The 23,574-nt window shown below is 37.5% G+C and overlaps 1 protein-coding gene across 1 annotated transcript in view; it reads left to right on the top strand.

The window, feature by feature from the left end:
• The first annotated feature begins 6,576 nt into the window (after positions 1 to 6,576).
• Positions 6,577 to 23,574, top strand: part of LOC131946709 (transcription factor AP-2-beta) — a 121,311-nt gene continuing 104,313 nt past the window's right edge. The window contains exon 1 of the mRNA XM_059307623.1: positions 6,577 to 6,686. Within this exon, the coding sequence (XP_059163606.1) occupies positions 6,648 to 6,686 (39 nt within the window). The 5' untranslated portion in view covers positions 6,577 to 6,647. The remainder of the gene's footprint in view (positions 6,687 to 23,574) is intronic.

The following is a 23,574-nucleotide window of genomic DNA, read 5'->3' as shown; positions in this document are numbered from 1 at the left end:
TTACACCGTTGTCTAGAAGCTTCTTGTCATGAACGGCTGTAACCTAAACGAATTTCTCGCCACGCTGTTATTAAGTCAAATTGATTTAGGCAGGAATTGTAGATTTAACAAAAAGTGGAGAAGAACAAGCGAGAGACTTGAGCTACGTAACAAACATAGTAGACAACAAGATACTGCTGATGTTGAGATGTATTTTAAATTGTCGTCTGCTTGATTCACACAAGGTTTAGTGATGTAAGGCAATTGACCTGGGACTTAGTACAGAAATGTAGGTAAGACCCACAGTGTGGTGATGCTAAATAATTAACGACCGACGAGTTGATGGAATGCAAAGGCCCTGACACGATATATTTACTGTGGGAGTGGGGGGGGGGGGGGGGGGGGTGTTACATGAACCCATGTTGTTGTGGAGGTCTTGGAATGATGAGGTGGAGACGAGCACACGATTACTGGCCTGAAAGTTTGATGTCACTTCTACAGAGTCAATCCAGCAATGATGAGAACTTTTTTCTTGAATCTGGGAAAGTAAAGTCAGGGGGGGGGGGGGCATAGAGCTCACCGCACAATGCAATCATATAGATACACTTAAGATCTACTTCATCTGCTTCCTGGAACTTCTGACAGTAGGTGGATGCTTAGAAATTTGGTTTGTTGATTTTAATCCACAAATATTTTTCAATACATGTAGAGTCTTGTTCTGTTCGTTAAGTTAAAAAAAAAAACCAACAAAAAAGCCTCCCGAACTGATATAAAACAAATATTTAAAAAAAAAAAACAACATTTAGAGTGAAAAATCCTTGAATTAGACTGAACATGAACAAAAAAAAATTGAACAAAAGTTACTTTTGTTTTGTATTAAGTCAACACCACATGTGACTAAAAATATTTGTTGAAAAACATATCAGTATCTTGCGATACCTAACGAACAAATATCTGCCCCCTTTGACGTCTGATATTCTTGCTTTGTCTTCGGAGACTTAAGTATCTGGAAAGATTGAACGAAATCGATACATCAGAAGTTAAGTTATAAGATTTTTAGCAAACATGCAGAAGTAGTAAATCAAAACTTATTAACAGAGCGTCATCCGATTAATAATCACCTTTTGCCTAGATAATCGTTCTCAACAACACGCTAGGTAGTGTGCCATTCCTTTATTGATTGGTATAACACCTATGCTAACAGTATATGGTATCAATGATGGCTCAATGTTGTACTGATATGCTGAAGGCGTACTGGGATTCAATTGGCAATACACGGTAGTCTTGGTGCATTGGCCTAATGCGCACCTGCTTGATGTTTCACTGGCACCAGGGGTGTACCAGTATTACCTGCGTTTATTGAACTCTTTAATGCACCGTACGATTGGTCATTGGTACAAACAAGACGGCGCATGCTCCTAATGCTCTACACAAGGTTTACCTTTGTCCAAGTTTCTATATATCTTTTGTGGTTTTTTGACGCGTGTCTTCTTCAACAAGCGTTTTTTAGAGTCCACTTATTGTTTATAAAAAATTAATTACGTTTAACTAAAATCAGCACAGTGGCGTAGCTAGCGTATTTGTTGTCTGAATCTAAAACGAAATTATCATTGGCTCCCTCTCCACCTTCCTACATGAAATAATAGACGATTGAATGTGTGTGTCTAAAGCTTGATGAGTCCAACACCCATAGCACCCAGAGTTTCTTCCAGGCATCTCTTCGGGGGGGGGGGGGGCAAAGCCCCCCCCCCCCCCCCCGAAATTTTTTTACCGCCCCCCCCCCCCGAACGAAATGACATTTATATAATTTATATAGAAAATATATACTTTTAACAGTGTCCGCCCCCCCGAAGAAAGTTTACCGCCCCCCCCCCCCCGAAAATTTCAAGTGCCCCGCCGGAGAAAAAAGTCTGGAAGAAACACTGATAGCACCACCGTTGCTGATTATATGGAAAACAAAACAAAACTTAACCGGTGAATGTTTTGACATGGTGCAGGTTTATGATTGCGAGAAGCTGTTGTAGGCAGTGGCGTTACTGGGCCGTGTATCATCATTTGCTGTAACTGGGGGGGGGGGGGGGGTGTTACCCCACCCTCCTCCAGCTATTTTGTCAGCGTATGTTGTGGGTTGGTGGATGTGGGGTGTGTATAAGAAAGCTAAGGCAAGGTCCCCGTGTGACTGGAGTTTGAACCTGCAGCCCCTTGGTTATTTCCTCAGTGTGTCATGTGAGATGAACATTCGTGACGTAGGTATTTGTTTATAACAAGACATTAGGAAAATTTTGGTCAATAATTTACAAGTCGGCTTTTGAAAGCGGTCACAGCTCATAGGTAAGTTTGAAAATATTTCGTGAGTAAAAATTACACTTGTGGTCAGTTTGATCTCAGCAAAAACCCGACTGCTGATTGTTTGGTTCATGATTTGCAGGTCATGGACACAAATTCATAAGGCATGTCCAAATATAATTTTACCCCACCTACTATTAGGTATATTGGGACGGCGTGGCCTAAGCCGTAGAGCACTAGACTGCTAACCCGAAAGTCTTGAGTTCGAATCCGGGTTCTAGTAAGGGGAATGAGTCAATGAGTCCACCCAGCTCTTATGGGTGCCTAACTCATGCTAGGCAAATAGCTGAAAACCTTTCTATTTGCCGATGTCAACAAACATATGAACTAGTTTAGCTGCCCAAAGGATCGCTAGGTCTAAAGAGAATTCTTTTTTTTTTTACTTTTACAATTAAGTATACATGAGGTAAACTTGATGTGTTGGGGTTCCAAACCTCGCTTATAAGTAACCAAAGTTTATATACTTCTATAATAGTTTCATCTCTGAAAAAAAATAATACGAGGTTCGCTAAAGGCTGGGAAACAAAATATCAGAAAAATATATCAATATATCACCAAAGCGCGCGGGAGTTATCAGTTGTTTCCGGGAATTAGTGGACACGGCGCGCACTACCTGTGCAAATACCTGTCTTCTCCATTGCGCCATAGTACCTACCCGCACATAGCTCATGCCCTCACGGGGACACAAACAAACAGAGCCGGCGTTAGGGGGTGGCAAACGGGGCGGTCGCCCCAGGCCCCGCGCATGAAGGGGCCCCGCGCTTCAGCAACGCCATTGTTGCCTGAATTAGTTTGTAAACTTAAATAATCTTTGAAGAATTAAATTTAAAAAAAAAAACCCAACTAAATGGCCGAAATTGTTGGATGTTAAAACTGAGGCCACGGCTGATGTTAGTGAGTTATCCTCTACATGGACTGGTACAGACCGTTATTCGATACGAAGACATTTGTGTCACACATCACTGGCACGGTCGACTCGCTATTGTCCTGAGGTGACTGGAGATGGCGGTCGCGAATTAGCCCCCGACCTGACATGGGAGGTAAAGAGATACCCTATTGTATGCGGACCGTTGAAGACGTTTTTTTAGTGAGCAGGCGGGGGTGCCTGTAGTAAACAGTCAGTGACCGGATGATGGCTTGCAGAGGAGGGGGGGGGGGGGGGAGCGGATGGGGACATGCCCCGGAAATCCAGAGTATTTATCCCTAAAATCATAATTTATACACTGTATGGGCATCTTTTGTGTAATTATGCATATTCACCACGATACGTTTGATAGGCATCCATACAGTAATTATGTTCATATTTATTTTATATATTGTCAGGTCATCTTTAAATACATTATACTTGTATTTATTTTTATATTTTTGAAGGGCATTTATACAGTAATTATGTCCATTTTCATTTTGGTAAACTTTAACGGTATTCGTAAAGTGATTAAGCACATGTTTATTTTAATTAATTGTAGGGACAGTGGCGTAGCGAGGTCGGGTGTCACCCGGTGCGGCACTTAATGGTGTCACCCGCCCCCCCCCCCCCCCAGAGGCGTAGCGACCCTTCCTGGGAAAAAACTTTCAAATTTTCGATTTGCACCCCCCTCAAGTTTTCGATTTGCACCCCCCACCTCAAACTTTCGATTTGCACCCCCTCTTCTCTATATATTTTGCTATTTTTTGCCTTGGTGTCACCCCCCTAAATGGTGTCACCCACAAATTATAAAGTCTATACTGTTTGATACATCGGGCCGAGACTGTTTTATGGTAAACTTTTCTTGATTTCTAAAACGTCTAAATTACCGGCAGTCCGAGCATGCCATCGCGAAACTCATAAATAACATGAAGCTGGCTGTCACATGGTTCACTTTCTAATTATAGACACGGACCTTCTCTTGTGATAACGCGGTCTTAATATGTAATGTAATACGTGGACGCTCTATAAAGACGCACCTTCTCTTGAATGGCTGCGGTCAGAGATCCAGTAACGTAGTACCCGAACTGATTTTTTTAGGGTTTGGCATCCCATAGATTTAAATGTACAGTTATCCTTCACGGGCTTCACCTCACCCCACCAACTGCCCCCCCCCCCCCCCCCCAGTGTTCCACCTTACTGAGTGTCCGTGTTTTTCACGATTCGAGCTTATTCCGAAATCTATCAATGTTTTGCTATTTTCCCCGGCATCCACACACTTTGAATGCCCCTGTTAACACTCGATAAATTGAGAAAATATCGATACTATCACCTGCCACTGTGGACCGATTTAACGTTGCTTCAAAGTGCCCGAAGGTATTAAGTCAGCCAAACAGTGCCTTCAGTACATTTGGAGTATTCGGGATTCCTTTCCCAATACGGCGATCGCCTACAGAATCTTGCTAACAGTTCCAGTCACAGTTGCAAGCGCCGAAAGAAGTTTCTCCAAACTGAAGTTGATCAAGAACTATTTGAGATCAACGATGTCCCAAGACAGGCTCTGCGGCCTGTCGATTCTGTCAATAGAAAAAGACACAGCCTTCAGTTTGGACTATGATGATATAATCATGGAATTTTCCTCACAAAAGGCAAGAAAAGTAGATCTTCGTTTGTGAACGTACTGGTAAGATTTTCATAAATAAACATTAATGTAAAAAAATCAGGTTTGAAGCTGACGTTCATCGCCTCTTTAATGCGTGTCTCAAACTTATATCTGTTTTATTTTTTACTTTTCAAACAAAAAGCCTTAACAGAAACAAGCAACGTTTCAAAAGCACTTCTAAGTAAACAAATTATTTGTTAATCAGTGTCTTAATGTTAATACGACATTGATAAACAACTTAAAAATACTATATATATCGTTATAAATATTAATTCGCGTTGGGAAGAAAAAAAAACGCCTCACTGTACATGTTTTATTTAATTATACACCAATGAAAAAAATATAAGGCCCCGCGCGGATGGTTGGCCATAGGCCCCGCGTACCCCTAACGCCGGCTCTGCAAACAAACAAACCTTAACCACCCGGAGCACAGTCCCATGCTACCGTCCCTCGACCGCCCATCCACCGTCTAGCAGACGGGTAAAGTCAGGTTTTTTTTTCATTCACTGACAGCTACCACATTCTACAACAGGGATTTCAGTTTCCTGTCCAGCCGCCCGCAGCGGTAGTTCGCTCAGCCCGCACAACGCCAGCCGACTTTGACTGACAGGAGGAAAAGCGCGGGAGGGGGGAAAACTCTGCTCTTCACCGCAATAACAGTCAAGCTGGTAATTTCAAAGGCGGGGCGGATGCGTCGACAACGCGGCGGTGGCCCCGCCTTTTTGCCCATATATGTCAACGGCGTTCAATACCGCGCAAACGCACGAGACGCGCTGTCGAATCGTTTTAGTTGGCACGAATAAGGGGAAATCACCGCCGACAAAAGGGGGCTCAAGAAGGGGAAAGAAGAGAAATATGACAGACGAAATATTTTTGAATAGGAAATAGTAGTGGATTACAGGCGAGCTAACGAAATTTTCGGGACTCGACGCCGACGGTGCTAGTCGAGTTTAGCTGGAGGACAGGTCCTACCGTGAGCATCCAGCACTTCAGGACTTTTTTTTTTTTACTACCAGGACGCTGTAGGTGCACTACCGTGTGGGGGAGCAGCGCATCTCGGGGCGGTTAGACAACCCAGCGTTTGTCGTGGGGGACTCTTGACACCTCGCCAGGACTTCACGCCTGCTACCCTACTCGTCACCGCTCTCATTTCACCAACAGACATTTTTTTTTCACGTCGTTGAAAATTTTCAGGATTTTTTTTTTTTCGTTTTATTTCCAAGTACGTGTTTTTAAATCGGTAATTATTTCGTGAAAAAAAAATAAAAATATCCGAGGTTGTTATTTTCATTTGAGTAAGTCATCGCTAAGCGACGATTGGATTTCTGAAGCAGTCGTCTGCGTTGAACGGCGGGCTGCATGGGCGGACTTGATTACCTTTGATTATCGATACGATGATGGCCTGTGTTTAATTAAAGCCGCAGCGATGCTGTTGCCGCGTCAGATTTTGGTATCGGTGAAATAGTCGAGTCTGTCCGCAAGACTGGTCAGGGGTAGCGTCATGACGTGCGTAAAACCTCAACCCTGACGTAAACTTAAACCCATACTCACACCAGAGAATTCTAAAATTGGATTCGAACTTTTTTAAACAGCGTAAAGTTTAGGAATTAAAAAAAATTATTCGGGTTTAGGACAGTTTTCTGAGATTTGCTGTGCGCGTGTGTGCACTTGATTGTGCAGATTTCACTTGATTGTGCAGATTTCACCACGGAGGTGTGTACTAACACCATCACCACTTAGGATATTACCACCAGGATGTCTTTCTTGGCCCTGGAGACACCACAACCATGGCAGGTAGGGAGACATTTTGACACCTTTATATATATATATATATATATATATATATATATATATATATATATATATATATATATATATATATATATATATATATATATACTTAGATCTATATATAAACGTATTCGATTTATTATTCAGTAACCGCTGCGTTGGCTAAGTATAGCCGTGCAAGACATTAAATTAATCGTTGAAATTGACAGTATGGACAACTGTATACAAATAATTTGTTTTTGATGCCTAAAATTGTTTATGTCAAAAGACACAAAAGACTTTTTTTTCTAATGACAAAACTTGGTTTTAATGACGAATGCCCAAACTACTTTCTAATAATAAGAATTGTTTGTATTCTAATTACACAAACTATTTTCTGCTAACAAAAATCGCTTGTGTTGTAATAATAATAATAAACGGTGTGTAAACTATTGGTGTCTTACTCTCCATGTAAACCCAAACATACATATGTCGGTTGTTCTATTAAGGTTTGTTTAGCTTAGGACTGATAGGTTATGAAGTCGTTTAGACTAAGTTGAAAGTTTTGGTGAAAGTTAAGCCTAGGGCTAGTTTTGGATTAGACAATCGTAAAATTGCGTAAATCGCTCTTGTGTTTTGTCGTCGCATAATAGTAGCACGTACATTAGTTGTAGTTTTTCCCAAATACCAACTTCACACAAATCTCGGCAATACAATCTCCTGCTTTAATAACACAATTATCCAACTTGGGACGATCGCTTCCGCGGCATTTCTCTTACAGTTGTTATCGCCGCCAATTTGAAAAGTATATTTTTAATGGCGCCCCATCTTCTTTATCTTGCCTCGTTTTCCCTCGTCAAGTAATCGTCTGCTAGCGATGCCAGAGTCAAACGGTAAAACGACGGCAGACGACAATTTCTGGGAAATTACTTGCAAAGCGTCTTGGATGTTATTGTGATATTATCTTGTCATTGTCTTTTGTGATACATTATATGATTGTTGTGTTTTGTGATACATTATCGCATCTTTATCTTTTGTGATAAATTATCTCACTGTTGTGTTTTGTGATACATTATCTCATTGTTGTCTTTTGTGATACATTATCTCATCTTTATCTTTTGTGATAAATTATCTCACTGTTGTGTTTTGTGATACATTATCTCATTGTTGTCTTTTGTGATACATTATCTCATCTTTATCTTTTGTGATAAATTATCTCACTGTTGTGTTTTGTGATACATCATCGTTGTCTTTTGGGATACATTATCTCACTGTTGTTTTTTGTGATACATCATCGTTGTCTTTTGGGATACATTATCTCACTGTTGTCTTATGTGATACATCATCGTTGTGTTTTGTGATACGTTATCTCACCTTCCGCTGACCACTAGATCACGCTCACCAACCTCCCTACCAAATTCCTTCAGAACTTTCAGAACTAAACCGTGTGTTGTCTATGTAGCCTAGGTACCAAGGAGACAGCAAAAAAATAAGGCTATAGCAACAGCAATAATATAGAAACATACACTAGTACATCAACATACACTAAGATGATAATGTACAATACTATTACAGCATACACTAATATAACAATATACACTCATATAATAACATACAATACTATTATACACAATACTATAAAAATACACAACTATAACCACAACAATATAACAGCACACGATACAACAGCACACAGTAATATCTACAACACGCATTGATATTGAGCACACACTTCATGATAAAATAACACATTATGAATGTAATAGTAATATTAAAACTATGGTATATCAGATGTAATTGTAGAGACTGTGGTATATTAAATGTAATAGTAAGACAGTTCTAAATAAAACTAGTAGGAAACAAAATCATATATATATATATATATATATATATATATATATATATATATATATATATATATATATAATATTTTGTATTTTAGAATGACTTTGAAATAATTGACATTGATTAACATGGTTTTTGTAGGTAAATGTTATAGTTCAGAAAAAAAAAAACAATTTAAAAAAGCAATAAAAAGGGTATGTTTATTTCAATATTTGCCGAACTTAATGAAAAAAAATGTCTTAGCCACAAAAATAAATGCTGGCTTAGTTTTTAACCAATCTCCCTTCCTACCCATCATGTTTTCGATTTCCGACCCCCACCCAACCACTTATGTGACTCCACTAATTACTTAATTAATTTTAATTGTATTTTAAATTTTGTCTAGCTTTCATATTCTGACCTACTTTTATTGTTTGAAAAAACATGGCTGACATTAGATACAACTGACACCAGAAATAAAATAGACTTTTAATTGTCGCTGTGTTTCATTTGACATTTGTGATAAAGTTACAGCTGATAAATGTTAAAGAATACAGACACAAAATCTTCACTGTTTTTTTAATGACTGAGAATTTTCCTACGTATATGAAAGCTAGTTTAGAATCCTGAGCTAGAGTTGCTGTCCTTTGTACAGTTCCTTCAAATGTGGTGTATTTCGTAAACTAGAAATGTGATAAAAAAATGTGATTTGGTTGTAAACTAGAAATGTGAAAAAAATGTGGTATTTATAGAAGTGTATACAAGAAATATGATTAAAATGTGATATTGGTTGTAAACTAGAAATGTGAAAAAAATGTGGTATTTGTAGTAGGGTAGACTAGGAATTTAAAAAAAAAGTGGTATTTGTAATAGGATAGACTAGAAATGTGATAAAAGGTGGTATTCCCTCTTGCGGTAAGCAACATTTGCAATTTCCATTTAACAAATAAACAAGCCTTCTATTTTTGTGACATGCACATTCGGTTTTTGCGGTACATATCTTTGGGCCTAAAAACGTTTTTAACTCACTACAACATGCTCATTACAAGATGTCCGTGGACGTATAAAACTATGACGTTAGGTCCCTTGAATGTCAGGACCTGGATAAACATTGGATAAAAACAAACGCAATGACATTGCAGTCGGCGCACATAATTTTATGTTTTTAGACTTCATCAGCCGACGAACTGTCGCGTTATGTTTAAATGATTCTTCTTCAAAATGTCAGGCTGTTTGTGTGTCTGCTTGTTTGTCTATATATCCCACCACAAGTTCGGGATTTGATGCTCTATCTTCTTCAGTTTCATGCTCTCAAATCTGGTATTGGACGTTTCTAAGTTGTCAGCAACTAGATGATCTAATATATGATATATATATATATATATATATATATATATATATATATATATATATATATATATATATATATATATATCGATGGTCTCGGTCGCAAACCGTCTAACTCCGAAAAAGTAAATTTTACAGGAGAGACAAAAAACTGATTATTTCTTTGTTGATCGCTCTAAAACAAATTGTTTTTAATGATATGTGCGAAGAAACTCTCTAGCCACTATGCTGTAGCGTTTTAAAATGAGTATTGTTAATATTTACAAAATTATAGTATATTTTAAAAGATAGACGGTTTGCTCGGTCTAAAACTCTCGGTGCAAACCGTCTATCTGTGCGCGCGCAGACTTGGCCGTTTTGAAGCGAGAATTTCGGTCTCAGCCGCGTTCGTTCGTTTTGTCCGATGAACGTGACTTAATTATGTTTATGTTTTTAAGTTATAATTAACACTTCATAATATTTAGATTATAGTTTTGAGCTCATATTTTAATTATTTGAGTTTATTCTACTTTATGGGGTCAGTTTAATTTTAGTAGAGATGTTTTAGTATGGCTTTATCGCTTTCGACTGTTTATTCATTATGGCTGTATTTAGCACTAGACTTATTAACTGTTGAAGGTTATGCTTTATTTATTACATATTTCTATTCTCACTGTTTATTTTACTAAATCTGGTGGATGCTGGGTTTTGTAGAATGATAATAATAAAAATATAAACCTTATTGTCAGATATATTATGAATGAGACATAACACAATAATTACATTAATAATGACTTAATTTTTACTTATTTTACAAAATGTAACAAAAAAAATGTGTTTATTTTTTAAATTTACTCTTTAAATAAACGTCACATGAAGAAACATTAACATGGCAACATATTTTTAAAATCAGGCAATTCATCATAAAAATGTGTATTTATGACTTGCTTTTAGGTGCTCATTATATGACAGCTTTTTTTTCTGCTCTTGTACAACTTGTCAGGGACTGCAGATGAGATCATAATCTTACGACCCTAGCTTAGCAAATTCCGCTATCTGCTAATTTACTTTGAAGTAGACAGTAGCATCAGGCTTGTACTGCAGTGCACGAATATCTGTCGCATTGAATTCTTGATAGGTCTGACTGGTCTTTTGAGAGAGGCTGGTCTCTTGTCTGTTATGTGAGACTGGTCTCTTGTATGGTAAGACTGGTCTGTAGAGAAAGGCTGGTGTCTTGTATGGTAAGACTGGTGTGCTGAGAGAGGATTGTCTATTGTATGTTAGGACTAATATTTTGAGAGAGGCTGGTGTCTTGTATGGTAAGACTGGTGTGCTGAGAGAGGATTGTCTATTGTATGTTAGGACTAATATTTTGAGAGAGGCTGGTTTCTTGTATGGTAAGAATGGTCTGTTGAGAGAGGCTGGTCTGTTGAGAGAGGCTGGTGTCTTGGAGGGTAAGATTGGTCAGTTAAGAGACGTTGGTCTTTTGTATATTACGACTGGTCCGCTGATAGAGACTGGTCTCTTGTATGGTAAGAATGGTCAGTTGAGAGAGGCTGGTCTGTTGAGTTGCTGGTGTCTAAGAGCGTTAGACTAGTTTGTTGAGATATTCTTGTGCCCTGTATTGTAAGAGAGTTTGGTCTTTTGTATGTTACGACTGGTATGTTGTGAAAGGCTTGTGTGTTAAGAGATGCTGATGTCTTGTATGGTAAGACTGGTCTGTTGAGAGAGGCTGATCTGTTGAGAGAGGCTGTTTGTTGAGAGAGGCTGGTCTGTTGGAAGAGGCTGGTGTCTTAAATGGTAATACTAGTCTGTTGAGAGAGGCTGATCTGTTGAGAGAGGCTGGTATGTCGAGAGAGGCTGGTATGTTGAGAGAGGCTGGTATTTTGATAGAGGCTGGTCTGTTGAGAGAGGCTGATCTGTTGAGAGAGGCTGGTATGTCGAGAGAGACTGGTATGTTGAGAGAGACTAGTGTGTTTAGAGAGGCTGGTCTGTTGAGAGAGGCTGGTATGTTGAGAAAAGCTGGTCTGTGGAGAGAGGCTGGTATGTTGAGAGAGGCTGGTTTGTTGGGAGAGGCTGATCTGTTGAGATAGGCTGGTATGTCGAGAGAGGCTGGTATGTTGAGAGAGGCTGGTATTTTGAGAGAGGCTGGTCTGTTGAGAGAGGCTGATCTGTTGAGAGAGGCTGGTATGTCGAGAGAGACTGGTATGTTGAGAGAGACTAGTGTGTTTAGAGAGGCTGGTATGTTGAGAGAGGCTGGTATGTCGAGTGATGCTGGTATGTTTAGAGAGGCTGGTATTTTGAGAGAGGCTGGTCTGTTGAGAGAGGCAGGTCTGTTGAGAGAGGCTGGTATGTTGAGAGAGTCTGGTATGTTGAGAGAGGCTGGTATTTTGAGAAAGGCTGGTATGTTGAGAGAGGCTGGTATGTTGAGAGAGGCTGGTATGTTTAGAGAGGCTGGTATTTTGAGAGAGGCTGGTATGTTGAGAGAGAGGCTGGTATCTTGAAAAAATAAAACTGAATTTTTTTTGGTCAGTCAGACTGGAATATTTCTTTGACTTATAAAATGAAATCATTTTGTTACTTGACAGCTTGAGATTGCTAGCTAAGTTTAAATAGCCTTCTCCTTCTTCTATATCAGGGGTCTCCAAACTACGGCCCGCGGGCCGGATGCGGCCCGCGAGGTCCTCTCATCCGGCCCGCGGAGATCTTTTTGTCCACGGAAAAAAACGTGTGTTGGTAATGGCTGAGGAACTTTGCTCAGAAAAATCACAACATGACTGGAAGAAACTGGCCCCCGAACTGAAATTTGATAGTTTATGCGGCCCTTTGGACTGAAAAGTTTGGAGACCCCTGTTCTATATGGTAGCATCCAATACGATTTCATATAATGTGATTAAATAATTTCAATTTTGATCCGAAATCTAAACATGTAATACTCATCATTAGCTAATTGCTAAGCTCATGTTTTAATGCGTTATACTTATACATTGAAGCATGCTTATTATTTATTGAACTGAATAGCCATCTCAATAGTTGACCATTTATATTAAAATTAATCATACAGGCATTTACTAAAAACAACTAAGCCTGTCGTTTAACATGTACGCCAAACATTTTGTGACCTACTATATAAACATTTCTTAACACGTAGCTAAACCCTCAATATAAGGCTATTAGTGAATTAACAATAATTAAATTTATTGCACAAGCTTGTGGAAATATAATTCTAATAATATTGTTTTAATTGATCAGTAGATTTAGATTCTAGAATGAAGATCTAGTTTCAAAGCATTGTGTTAGAGTAATAAAAATGTAAACAAATAAGTTTGGTTCTCGGAAATCTACTGGAAATAGGCAAATTTAAATAAATACTCTATGTTTATTATTTTTTAAATGATAAAATATAATAGAATAGATGAAAATAATCAATAAAATAGTCTTACCAATAAGTAATTTGACTGCTGTGGTGTAAAATCGTGTGAGTGCAGCGTGCGACTGCGTTTCCGATCAAAAGTGCACTGACAAATATAGCGGTATTCGTTTTGCGCCGAGATTTTTAGCGCTAGAAATAATAGGCGGTTTGTTCAAATGATTATATCTCAATAATCATTCAACAGATTTCTATAATATTTTCAGGCATTATGGGGAATCATACTGGCTTTTGATTTATGTAAAAAAAAGAAAATTGAATTTTTTTGAGTTAGACGGTTTGCGACCGAGACCATCGATATATAAATCTTTAAAAGTTCCGGATATAGTGGGTCTGCCTGTCTATCCCCTCCCCGACATTGCTATCAACGTTTACACTTGGTTAGAGAGATATTTGAGAAGGAAATTAATATATCACGTCTCATTACGTCGGTATTGCGGGGCGACACACACGATCACACACACACACAATCACACACACAATCACACACACAATCACACACACACACAAACATACATACAATCATAAACACATGATAAACACACATTAGGTGCAAAACAATTAACGCAAAGATGGTGGGGGGGGGGGGGGGGGGTAATTTTTTGTAACACTTTACCCCCCCCCCCCCCCCCCCCCCCCCCCCCCCCCTCCCTGTGTGCTCTTGTACACGAGGTAGGTAATTACCTTTTGTATCTGTGCTCTAACGTCTGATTGAGTGACGGGAAGTTTATCTCATGACGCGGGGTATGCCGGGAGCGGCCCAGCTGGGTCCTCGTTCTTCCGGCACGTGGTCTTGTGCGGCGGCTCTGATTGGTTGTCTCGCAACGTCCATGTAGAGGGATGTTGGTAGACATACCGAGGGCTGACCTTAGGTTCTGGAATCCGAGGGTGTAACACAATAGCGCATGCGTACCGCGTACACTTCAAGCAAACGTAAAAAACTAACGCCCTCAATAAGTAAACAGCATTCACACATTGCTCACACGACGCCAACACATATGTCACACATCACTCAAACAGCGTTCGCACATTGCTCACACGACGCCAACACATATATCACACATCACTCAAACAGCATTCACACATTGCTAACATATATATCACACATCACTCAAACAGCATTCGCACATTGCTAACATATATATCACACATCACTCAAACAGCAGTCGCACATTGCTCACACGACGCCAACACATATATCACACATCACTCAAACAGCATTCACACATCGCTCACACATATATCACACATCACTTAAACAGCATTCACACGTCGCCATCACATATATCACACGTAAGTCACACATCGCACTTACATAAAGCAGCACATCACAAAAACTCACTTTCGGATAAGTATAACAACGTAAAACAAGACACGCAATACACTTTGGTAAAGGATAGGTCTAATATATTTAATATTTCGGTTAAAATTCAACACATTAAATGATGATACAATGCCCAATGCACATTTTGGTTAACATATCTACACTACACATTTTTGTTTTAAAGGGTAAAAAAACCTTTATACACATATGTTGTTAAATCTTACTAAATAAGTAATTATCATAATTGTTTTATTTTAAGAAATACTTGAATTAAGCATTTTGGACCAATCTTACATTTAATTATCATAAAGAAAATAAATATTTCCAAAAAAAAAAATGAACACAGTAGCCAAATCTTTAATACCACTCGATTAACATCACATGCGTGTTTAATTAACATCCGACTATACATGCGTGTAAACATTACAGACTACACACAGTAAAAATACAAGTTATCTCTGTAACAACTAACACACGTATTACACATGTTGCTTGACAAACTACACACACAATAAGAAGAATTTGATAATCACCACAGAAGTTGATGACCACCAGAGAAGTTGATGACCACCACAGAAGTCGATGACCACATAAATCAGAGCTCATACACACGCTGTAACTTTTACACGTCCATTAGAGATCAGTTACACGGTCACGTGGATTTAATATGTAATCACTGATAGTGAATCTGAAGACAGCTTACATTTTAATATGTAATCATTGATAGTGAATCTGAAGACAGCTTACATTTTAATATGTAATCATTGATAGAAGACAACTTACTTTAATATGTAATCATTGATAGAAGACAACTAACTTTAATATGTAATCATTTACAGTTAGTCTGGAGACAACTTACCATCTAAGTTTACCATCTTAGGTCTATAGCATGACTGAGCGCTACTACATGTCGAGTGCGTCTATCAGGAAAATTGCAATCAGGGGTGGACTAGCCCGTCGGTCTACGGAAAAATTCCGGTGACCCCCAGGAAAAAATCTCGATAGCCCCCGGGAAAGGTGCTGCAATTAATGTTTAGAATTAAAAAAATAATTTGTTTACAATTTCCATTTGTTTCTTACCAAGGCGTAAAATTTAGGATTTGTTAAAGAAAAAATGAACATTGAAAATTTTGATCTGGAGTTGGGGGCCCCTAATGAAAATTTCTCCAAGGACACAACTGGTGTACCCTCATTGCTATTAATTTTATGTTCACCTCTACCGAACCATTCCAACTTTGCACATACATTTATCTAGGATGACAACGCAATAATTCATTAATTTCGATATAATTACAAACTTAAGTGATTTATATTTTAAACTCTTTTTCGCTAATTTTATTTTTTAGATTTTCTTAAAATAAACAATTAGAATAGAATTTAAAAAACAACTATCGAAAATTTACATAATAATTTTAAAATATTTGAATACGTCCATTGTTAGTTAATTAATTACTCAAGATATTTTTAATAACGCTTATAAACAAGGACCTCATGTTAATATTGATTATTTTAAAAGTGTTTGGTGTAATCAACGATAGTTTTAATCACAACTTGACGTCATTCTTGTTCCAACAGCTCATATACTTCTTTGATAAACAAGTGGACTCGCTTTAAAAAAAAATTGATTAAAATTTAAAACATGGAAAAAAATTGCATACAAAATTACACACAAATTAAAAAAAATTGTTTAACCTTCCACCCTTATGAGCATTAATCAGCAGTATACATTATCTTAATATCATATTTAATGTATTTCCCTGTTGTAGTTCCTTCAAAGTAATTAATTATAAATTAAATAAATTTAAAAAAAAAACATAAAATATTTGCATTTTTTTTTTTAATTTTTATTTTTAAAGTAAACAATTAAAGCTGAGGATTAAAGGATAGTTTCGCTGGTTAAAAATTGTTCAAAGTAAGCCATGTTTTTAATTATTTAGCCAGCAATGTCGTCACCGTTGCGCTAAATCTACCCCTGGGGGCACGCGAGCGCTAAAACTTTGCTAAAGAAATATGGCGTCTTCCTATATTCTTAGTCCGATTAAATTTAGAAATGGGTAATACCCGTTTTGTGTAAACACACACACACACACGGATTACGTGTAGGCCCTGGAGTGGTCTTTGTGGTGGATCGCATTGAATGGGGGTGGGTCATATTTACAGAGAGCTGTCTATAGGGCCGGGCTATCAGTTTTAGAGCCACAATATCATGCTGAGGGCAAAACTATCATTTATAGAGCCAGAATATCATGCAGAGGGCCAAGCTATGATTTATAGAGCCACAATATCATACAGAGGGCCAAGCTATCAGTTTTAGAGCCAGACTATCATCTACATAGCTTGACTATCATTTATAGAGTCAGAATATCACGCGCATGCCCAGATTATCCGTATAATAATGACAAGTATAGGGTCATCATAGTCATAGCAAAAATAGAGAAGCATATATAGAAATGACAAGTCTTTTTAGCAACAAGATTCCCTGTGCTTTATGTCTTAAAAACTAATTTTAAAAATAGTTTAACATAAGGGGGATGTCACATTCACGGAGGTATACACCTACATATATTATTTGCATATTAATACATACAAATAGACTGGTTTGATACATACAGAAAGAATTTATATTTTTAGTTAAGTTTAGTGATATATAAATAAAATATGCTTCATTATTTGAAATAAAGCAATACGTCTTGATTTGGGGACTTGATTGCTACTGACCTTAATAGGGACAGGCAGTGTTTCTTCCAGACATTTTTTCCGGGGGGGGGGGGCACTTGAAATCTTCGGGGGGGGGGGGGGGGGGCGGTAAACTTTCTTCGGGGGGGGGGGGGGGGCGGACACTGTTAAAAGTATATATTTTCTATATAAATTACATAAATTTCATTTCGTTCGGGGGGGGGGGGGGGCGGTAGAAATTTTTTATTTTTATGTCCCCGAAGAGATGCCTGGAAGAAACTCTGGGGACAGGTGTTTGCAATACAATCGTGAATTTTCGTTCTAATTTCTTGTTGTAGTGATCTCCCTTTATAAGCTCAATAATATAGGCGCAATATGAGTTATTTATTTTAGTCATCAACGAGAATATATAGTTGTATGTTACATAATAATACAGTTAATAAGAATATACAAGACATATTGTATACAGGCTGATGAATTTTGAAAACTAATTTACACTTCAACATCTAGCTTCACCCAATCGATTTGATAAACAAATAAAAAACATAGAATTTAATCAGCGATTCAATATTTTTTCATGTGGCGGTTAAAGCTGGGGTTTCCTCCCTTTAATTGTCCCATAAGGTTGCAGGAATTAATAAACGGTTAACACTATGACCGTTGTAAACAGAAGCAGTGGGGTTGGGAGGTTGGGTTAGGTGGGGTTATGATGCGGTTCGGGTTATGTGGTCTATGGTTAGCAGGAAGTCAGTCCCAGGAAATGACAAAAGTGTAATTAGAAGTACACGGGGTGGGGCTATCGTATGATGGTGACAAGAACAGGCGCTAGGGCATTAATGACTTCACTACAGATGAAAGGGTTGAGGCTAGGTGTGGATAGATTATAGTCAGGAGTATAGTTTAGTCTGTGGCACAGATACACACCAGAAGGCCGGTAGCTAACTGCGCCGAAATAGGCCTACATATATATATATATATATATATATATATATATATATATATATATATATATATATATATATATATATATATATATATATATATATATATATATATATATATATATATATATATATATATATATATATATATATATATATATATATATAAAGTTTATATTTGCTTATATGTGTCGCGGAATATCAGATTTAGATAGCACAAACCAGGGTTACTTTGTGTCAATTAAAGAGCGCTTCATTGTTACCCCTCGACTTAAGTAACCGCTGGAACTATAATTCAGCAGGAAAAGCTCTGGATAGCTCCCAAAAATAAATGCGATTCCCCCCCCCCCCCCCAAGTATAAACAGAGAGTAACACTTGTGTGCGTGTGTATGTGTGTGTATGTGTGTATATGTGTGCATGTATGTGCGTGTGTGAGTCTACAATCTCGGATATGAATAGATTAATTCCTCTGTTAATGCCCATCTGCTAGTGGATAAACTGCTACACGTGCTTCATAAGTAGCACAGCACACCATTAAAATCAATAACAGTGTTCCACATTAAGATGATACCACAGTGCTACATTATGATCAGTACCACAGTACATTAAGATCAGCACAACAGTACAATATCTACATCAGCGTATTTACGTAATCTCGTTTTAAAATCACTTTTTAAACACAACAACAACAATAGTCTCAATGGCTTCTAATTTCTTCATTTATACACACAGTCTAGTCGGTAACTATAGCAACAGTACCAAAACTTACAGGATCGCTAATTACCTTCTTCAGTATGGAGTTTAATGACATTTACCCCCCCCCCCCTCAGTGAGCCCCCTTGTTCCTCCCACCCCCACTGTTATCAAAACCTAACCTAGCACTCACCAACCAGTACAGCTATTTTAAACGTACCATAGGGAACAGCACTGCATGCATCGATTTCATTGGGTTTTTTTTTTACTTCTTCCACTTCTCGAATAATCTCGTACACGCGAGAAATCGATGTAAGCTTTCAGTTTTTAGTTGATATGTAAGCATGTAAGCAACAGGGTCACTGCCTGATCAATGTGTACTGGGAGGTGTGCTCGTGGGGAGGGGAGGGGGAGGTACACATCTCTTGAGGTGTTTTTAGGGCAGGTGTTTGTTCTGTGTGTCTGTTCTCTTTAGGTGTGTCATTTGTATGTGTGTCAGGTGTGTCATTTCTCTTTAGATGTGTCATCAGCTGATGAGGTGTGTCTAATGTCTTACATATGTACGGCTCCATGTAGGGCTCCATGATAGTTACATGCGTGTGTATTCAGAAGTTGAGTTGTTTGTTTATGGTTGGGTATGTATGATTATGTGTGTATGATCTGTTGTGTATGATTACAAGTATGCTGATGTATGTATGATTCTGTATGTATGATTCTGTCTGTATGATTTTGCTTATGATGATGTGTATGAGTGTGTATATGATTGTGTAAATGCATATGTATAGTTGTGTGTATGATTGTGTATATGATAGTGTATATGATTGTGTATAATTGTGTGTATGATTGTGTTTATGATTGTGTGTATGAATGTGTGTATGATTGTGTGTATGAATGTGTGTATGATTATATGTATGGTTGTGTGTATGATTGTGTGTATGGTTGTGTGTATGACTGTGAGTAGATTGTTTGTAATGGTGTAGAGGAGAACAACCCAGCGAGAAACACATGTACTCAAGTTCAACAAATCAGTAACAAATTAATTTCTATATGAAACCACAGGGTATTTCTTAACTTATATATACAATCATGGGGCATTTCTTACCTTATGTGAATATATTCAAACATTTTTCTCTAGATAAAATGTTTTGAAGTATTTGTTTTAAAAAAAAAAATCTAGACATTGAGATAATGAACCCCACCATTCCACCAACATCTGTAAGCCTTTACGCATCAGAAATATATACCCGGGTATATACACATTTAAATAAATTCATCTAAAATAAATTTCATATTACAACAGCCTGCGTATTTATCAAGTTATGAGACAATATTTTGTTTGGATGAAGGATTTTTATACGTTAAAAATAGTAACAAAAAGTTAACAATAAGTTCACATTAATCATTATTTAGTTTTTAGTCATTTAATTAAGTTACATATACTTTACATCAGGATTCTTTCAAATATGTGCATTAAAATAGGATATTTTTTTATTTGATGATTAAATAAATAAATTTCCATTTTCTGCCTGTATTTACGTCAAAATAAATCCCGCACTAATAGCCAGTAATTATCTACGTGATACTTGAGGATGGGGAAAAACCAGGCCCCGGGTTGGGGGGGGGGGGGGGGGGAGGCGAGCAGGTTAAAATAGATAACTGTCAATTACTGTTTTCATACCTGTGTTCCAATCAAGGTGTGTAGACTACAGTAAATACTGTTCATGCATGTAGCCTTGTCTGCTCACTGTTTTAAATCTTTATTTAAACACGCTTCTGTTGACAGCCGGGTGAGTAATAAAGTAAAATTTGATAGTTTGAGCTGAGATTAAAACTTGATAGTTTGAGCTGAGAGTAAAACTTGATAGTTTGAGCTGAGATTAAAACTTGATAGTTTGAGCTGAGAGTAAAACTTGATAGTTTGAGCTGAGAGTAAAACTTGATAGTTTGAGCTGAGAGTAGTTTGAGCTGAGAGTAAAACTTGATAGTTTGAGCCAAGAGTAAAACTTGATAGTTTGAGCTGAGAGTAAAACTTGATAGTTTGAGCTGAGAGTTAAACTTGATAGTTTGAGCTGAGGGTAAAACTTGATAGTTTGAGCTGAGAGTAAAACTTGATAGTTTGAGCTGAGAGTGAAACTTGATAGTTTGAGCTGAGAGTAAAACTTGATAGTTTGAGCTGAGCGTAAAACTTGATAGTTTGAGCTGAGCGTAAAACTTGATAGTTTGAGCTGAGCGTAAAACTTGATAGTTTGAGCTGAGAGTAAAACTTGATAGCTTGAGCTGAGAGTAAAACTTGATAGTTTGAGCTGAGAGTAAAACTTGATAGTTTGAGCTGAGAGTAAAACTTGATAGTTTGAGCTGAGAGTAAAACTTGATAGTTTGAACTGAGAGTAAAACTTGATAGTTTGAGCTGAGAGTAAAACTTGATAGCTTGAGCTGAGAGTAAAACTTGATAGTTTGAGCTGAGAGTAGAACTTGATAGTTTGAGCTGAGAGATAAACTTGATAGTTTGAGCTGAGGGTAAAACTTGATAGTTTGAGCTGAGAGTAAAACTTGATAGTTTGAGCTGAGAGTGAAACTTGATAGTTTGAGCTGAGAGTAAAACTTGATAGTTTGAGCTGAGCGTAAAACTTGATAGTTTGAGCTGAGCGTAAAACTTGATAGTTTGAGCTGAGCGTAAAACTTGATAGTTTGAGCTGAGAGTAAAACTTGATAGCTTGAGCTGAGAGTAAAACTTGATAGTTTGAGCTGAGAGTAAAACTTGATAGTTTGAGCTGAGAGTAAAACTTGATAGTTTGAGCTGAGAGTAAAACTTGATAGTTTGAACTGAGAGTAAAACTTGATAGTTTGAGCTGAGAGTAAAACTTGATAGCTTGAGCTGAGAGTAAAACTTGATAGTTTGAGCTGAGAGTAGAACTTGATAGTTTGAGCTGAGAGTAGAACTTGATAGTTTGAGCTGAGAGTAAAACTTGATAGTTTGAGCTGAGAGTAAAATTTGATAGTTTGAGCTGAGAGTAAAACTTGATAGTTTGAGCTAAGAGTAAAATTTGATAGTTTGAGCTGAGAGTAAAACTTGATAGCTTGAGCTGAGAGTAAAACTTGATAGTTTGAGCTGAGAGTAAAACTTGATAGTTTGAGCTGAGAGTAAAACTTGATAGTTTGAACTGAGAGTAAAACTTGATAGTTTGAGCTGAGAGTAAAACTTGATAGCTTGAGCTGAGAGTAAAACTTGATAGTTTGAGCTGAGAGTAGAACTTGATAGTTTGAGCTGAGAGTAGAACTTGATAGTTTGAGCTGAGAGTAAAACTTGATAGTTTGAGCTGAGAGTAAAATTTGATAGTTTGAGCTGAGAGTAAAACTTGATAGTTTGAGCTGAGAGTAAAATTTGATAGTTTGAGCTGAGAGTAAAACTTGATAGCTTGAGCTGAGAGTAAAACTTGATAGTTTGAGCTGAGAGTAAAACTTGATAGTTTGAGCTGAGAGTAAAACTTGATAGTTTCAGCTGAGACTAAAACTTGATAGTTTGAGCTGAGACTAAAACTTGATAGTTTGAGCTAAGAGTAGTTTGAGCTGAGAGTAAAACTTGATAGTTTGAGCTGAGAGTAAAACTTGATAGTTTGAGCTGAGAGTAAAACTTGATAGTTTGAGCTGAGAGTAAAATTTGATAGTTTGAGCTGAGAGTAAAACTTGATAGTTTGAGCTGAGAGTAAAACTTGTTAGTTTGAGCTTGGGGTAGTTTGAGCTGAGAGTAAAACTTGATAGTTTGAGTTGAGAGTAAAACTTGATAGTTTGAGCTGAGAGTAAAACTTGATAGTTTGAGCTGAGAGTAAAACTTGATAGTTTCAGCTGAGAGTAAAACTTGATAGTTTCAGCTGAGACTAAAACTTGATAGTTTGAGCTGAGAGTAAAACTTGATAGTTTGAGCTGAGAGTAGTTTGAGCTGAGAGTAAAACTTGATAGTTTGAGCTGAGAGTAAAACTTGATAGTTTGAGCTGAGAGTAAAACTTGATAGTTTGAGCTGAGAGTAAAATTTGATAGTTAGAGCTGAGAGTAGAACTTGATAGTTTGAGCTGAGAGTTAAACTTGATAGTTTGAGCTTGGGGTAGTTTGAGCTGAGAGTAAAACTTGATAGTTTGAGTTGAGAGTAAAACTTGATAGTTTGAGCTGAGAGTAAAACTTGATAGTTTCAGCTGAGAGTAAAACTTGATAGTTTGAGTTGAGAATAAAACTTGATAGTTTGAGCTGAGAGTAAAACTTGATAGTTTGAGTTGAGAGTAAAACTTGATAGTTTGAGCTGAGAGTAGTTTGAGCTGAGAGTAAAACTTGATAGTTTGAGCTGAGAGTAAAACTTGATAGTTTGAGCTGAGAGTAAAACTTGATAGTTTGAGCTGAGAGTAAAATTTGATAGTTTTAGCTGAGAGTAAAACTTGATAGTTTGAGCTGAGAGTTAAACTTGATAGTTTGAGCTTGGGGTAGTTTGAGCTGAGAGTAAAACTTGATAGTTTGAGTTGAGAGTAAAACTTGATAGTTTGAGTTGAGAATAAAACTTGATAGTTTGAGCTGAGAGTAAAACTTGATAGTTTGAGTTGAGAGTAAAACTTGATAGTTTGAGCTGAGAGTAAAACTTGACAGTTTGAGCTGAGAGTAAAACTTGTTAGTTTGAGCTTGGGGTAGTTTGAGCTGAGAGTAAAACTTGATAG

Source organism: Physella acuta, unplaced genomic scaffold (assembly GCF_028476545.2).
Source record: "Physella acuta isolate Inbredline_101_S28 unplaced genomic scaffold, ASM2847654v3 ptg000567l, whole genome shotgun sequence".
Lineage (NCBI taxonomy): Eukaryota > Metazoa > Mollusca > Gastropoda > Physidae > Physella > Physella acuta.
Note: the sequence above shows the minus strand (reverse complement) of the source record. Positions and strands in the feature narration are given on the sequence as shown.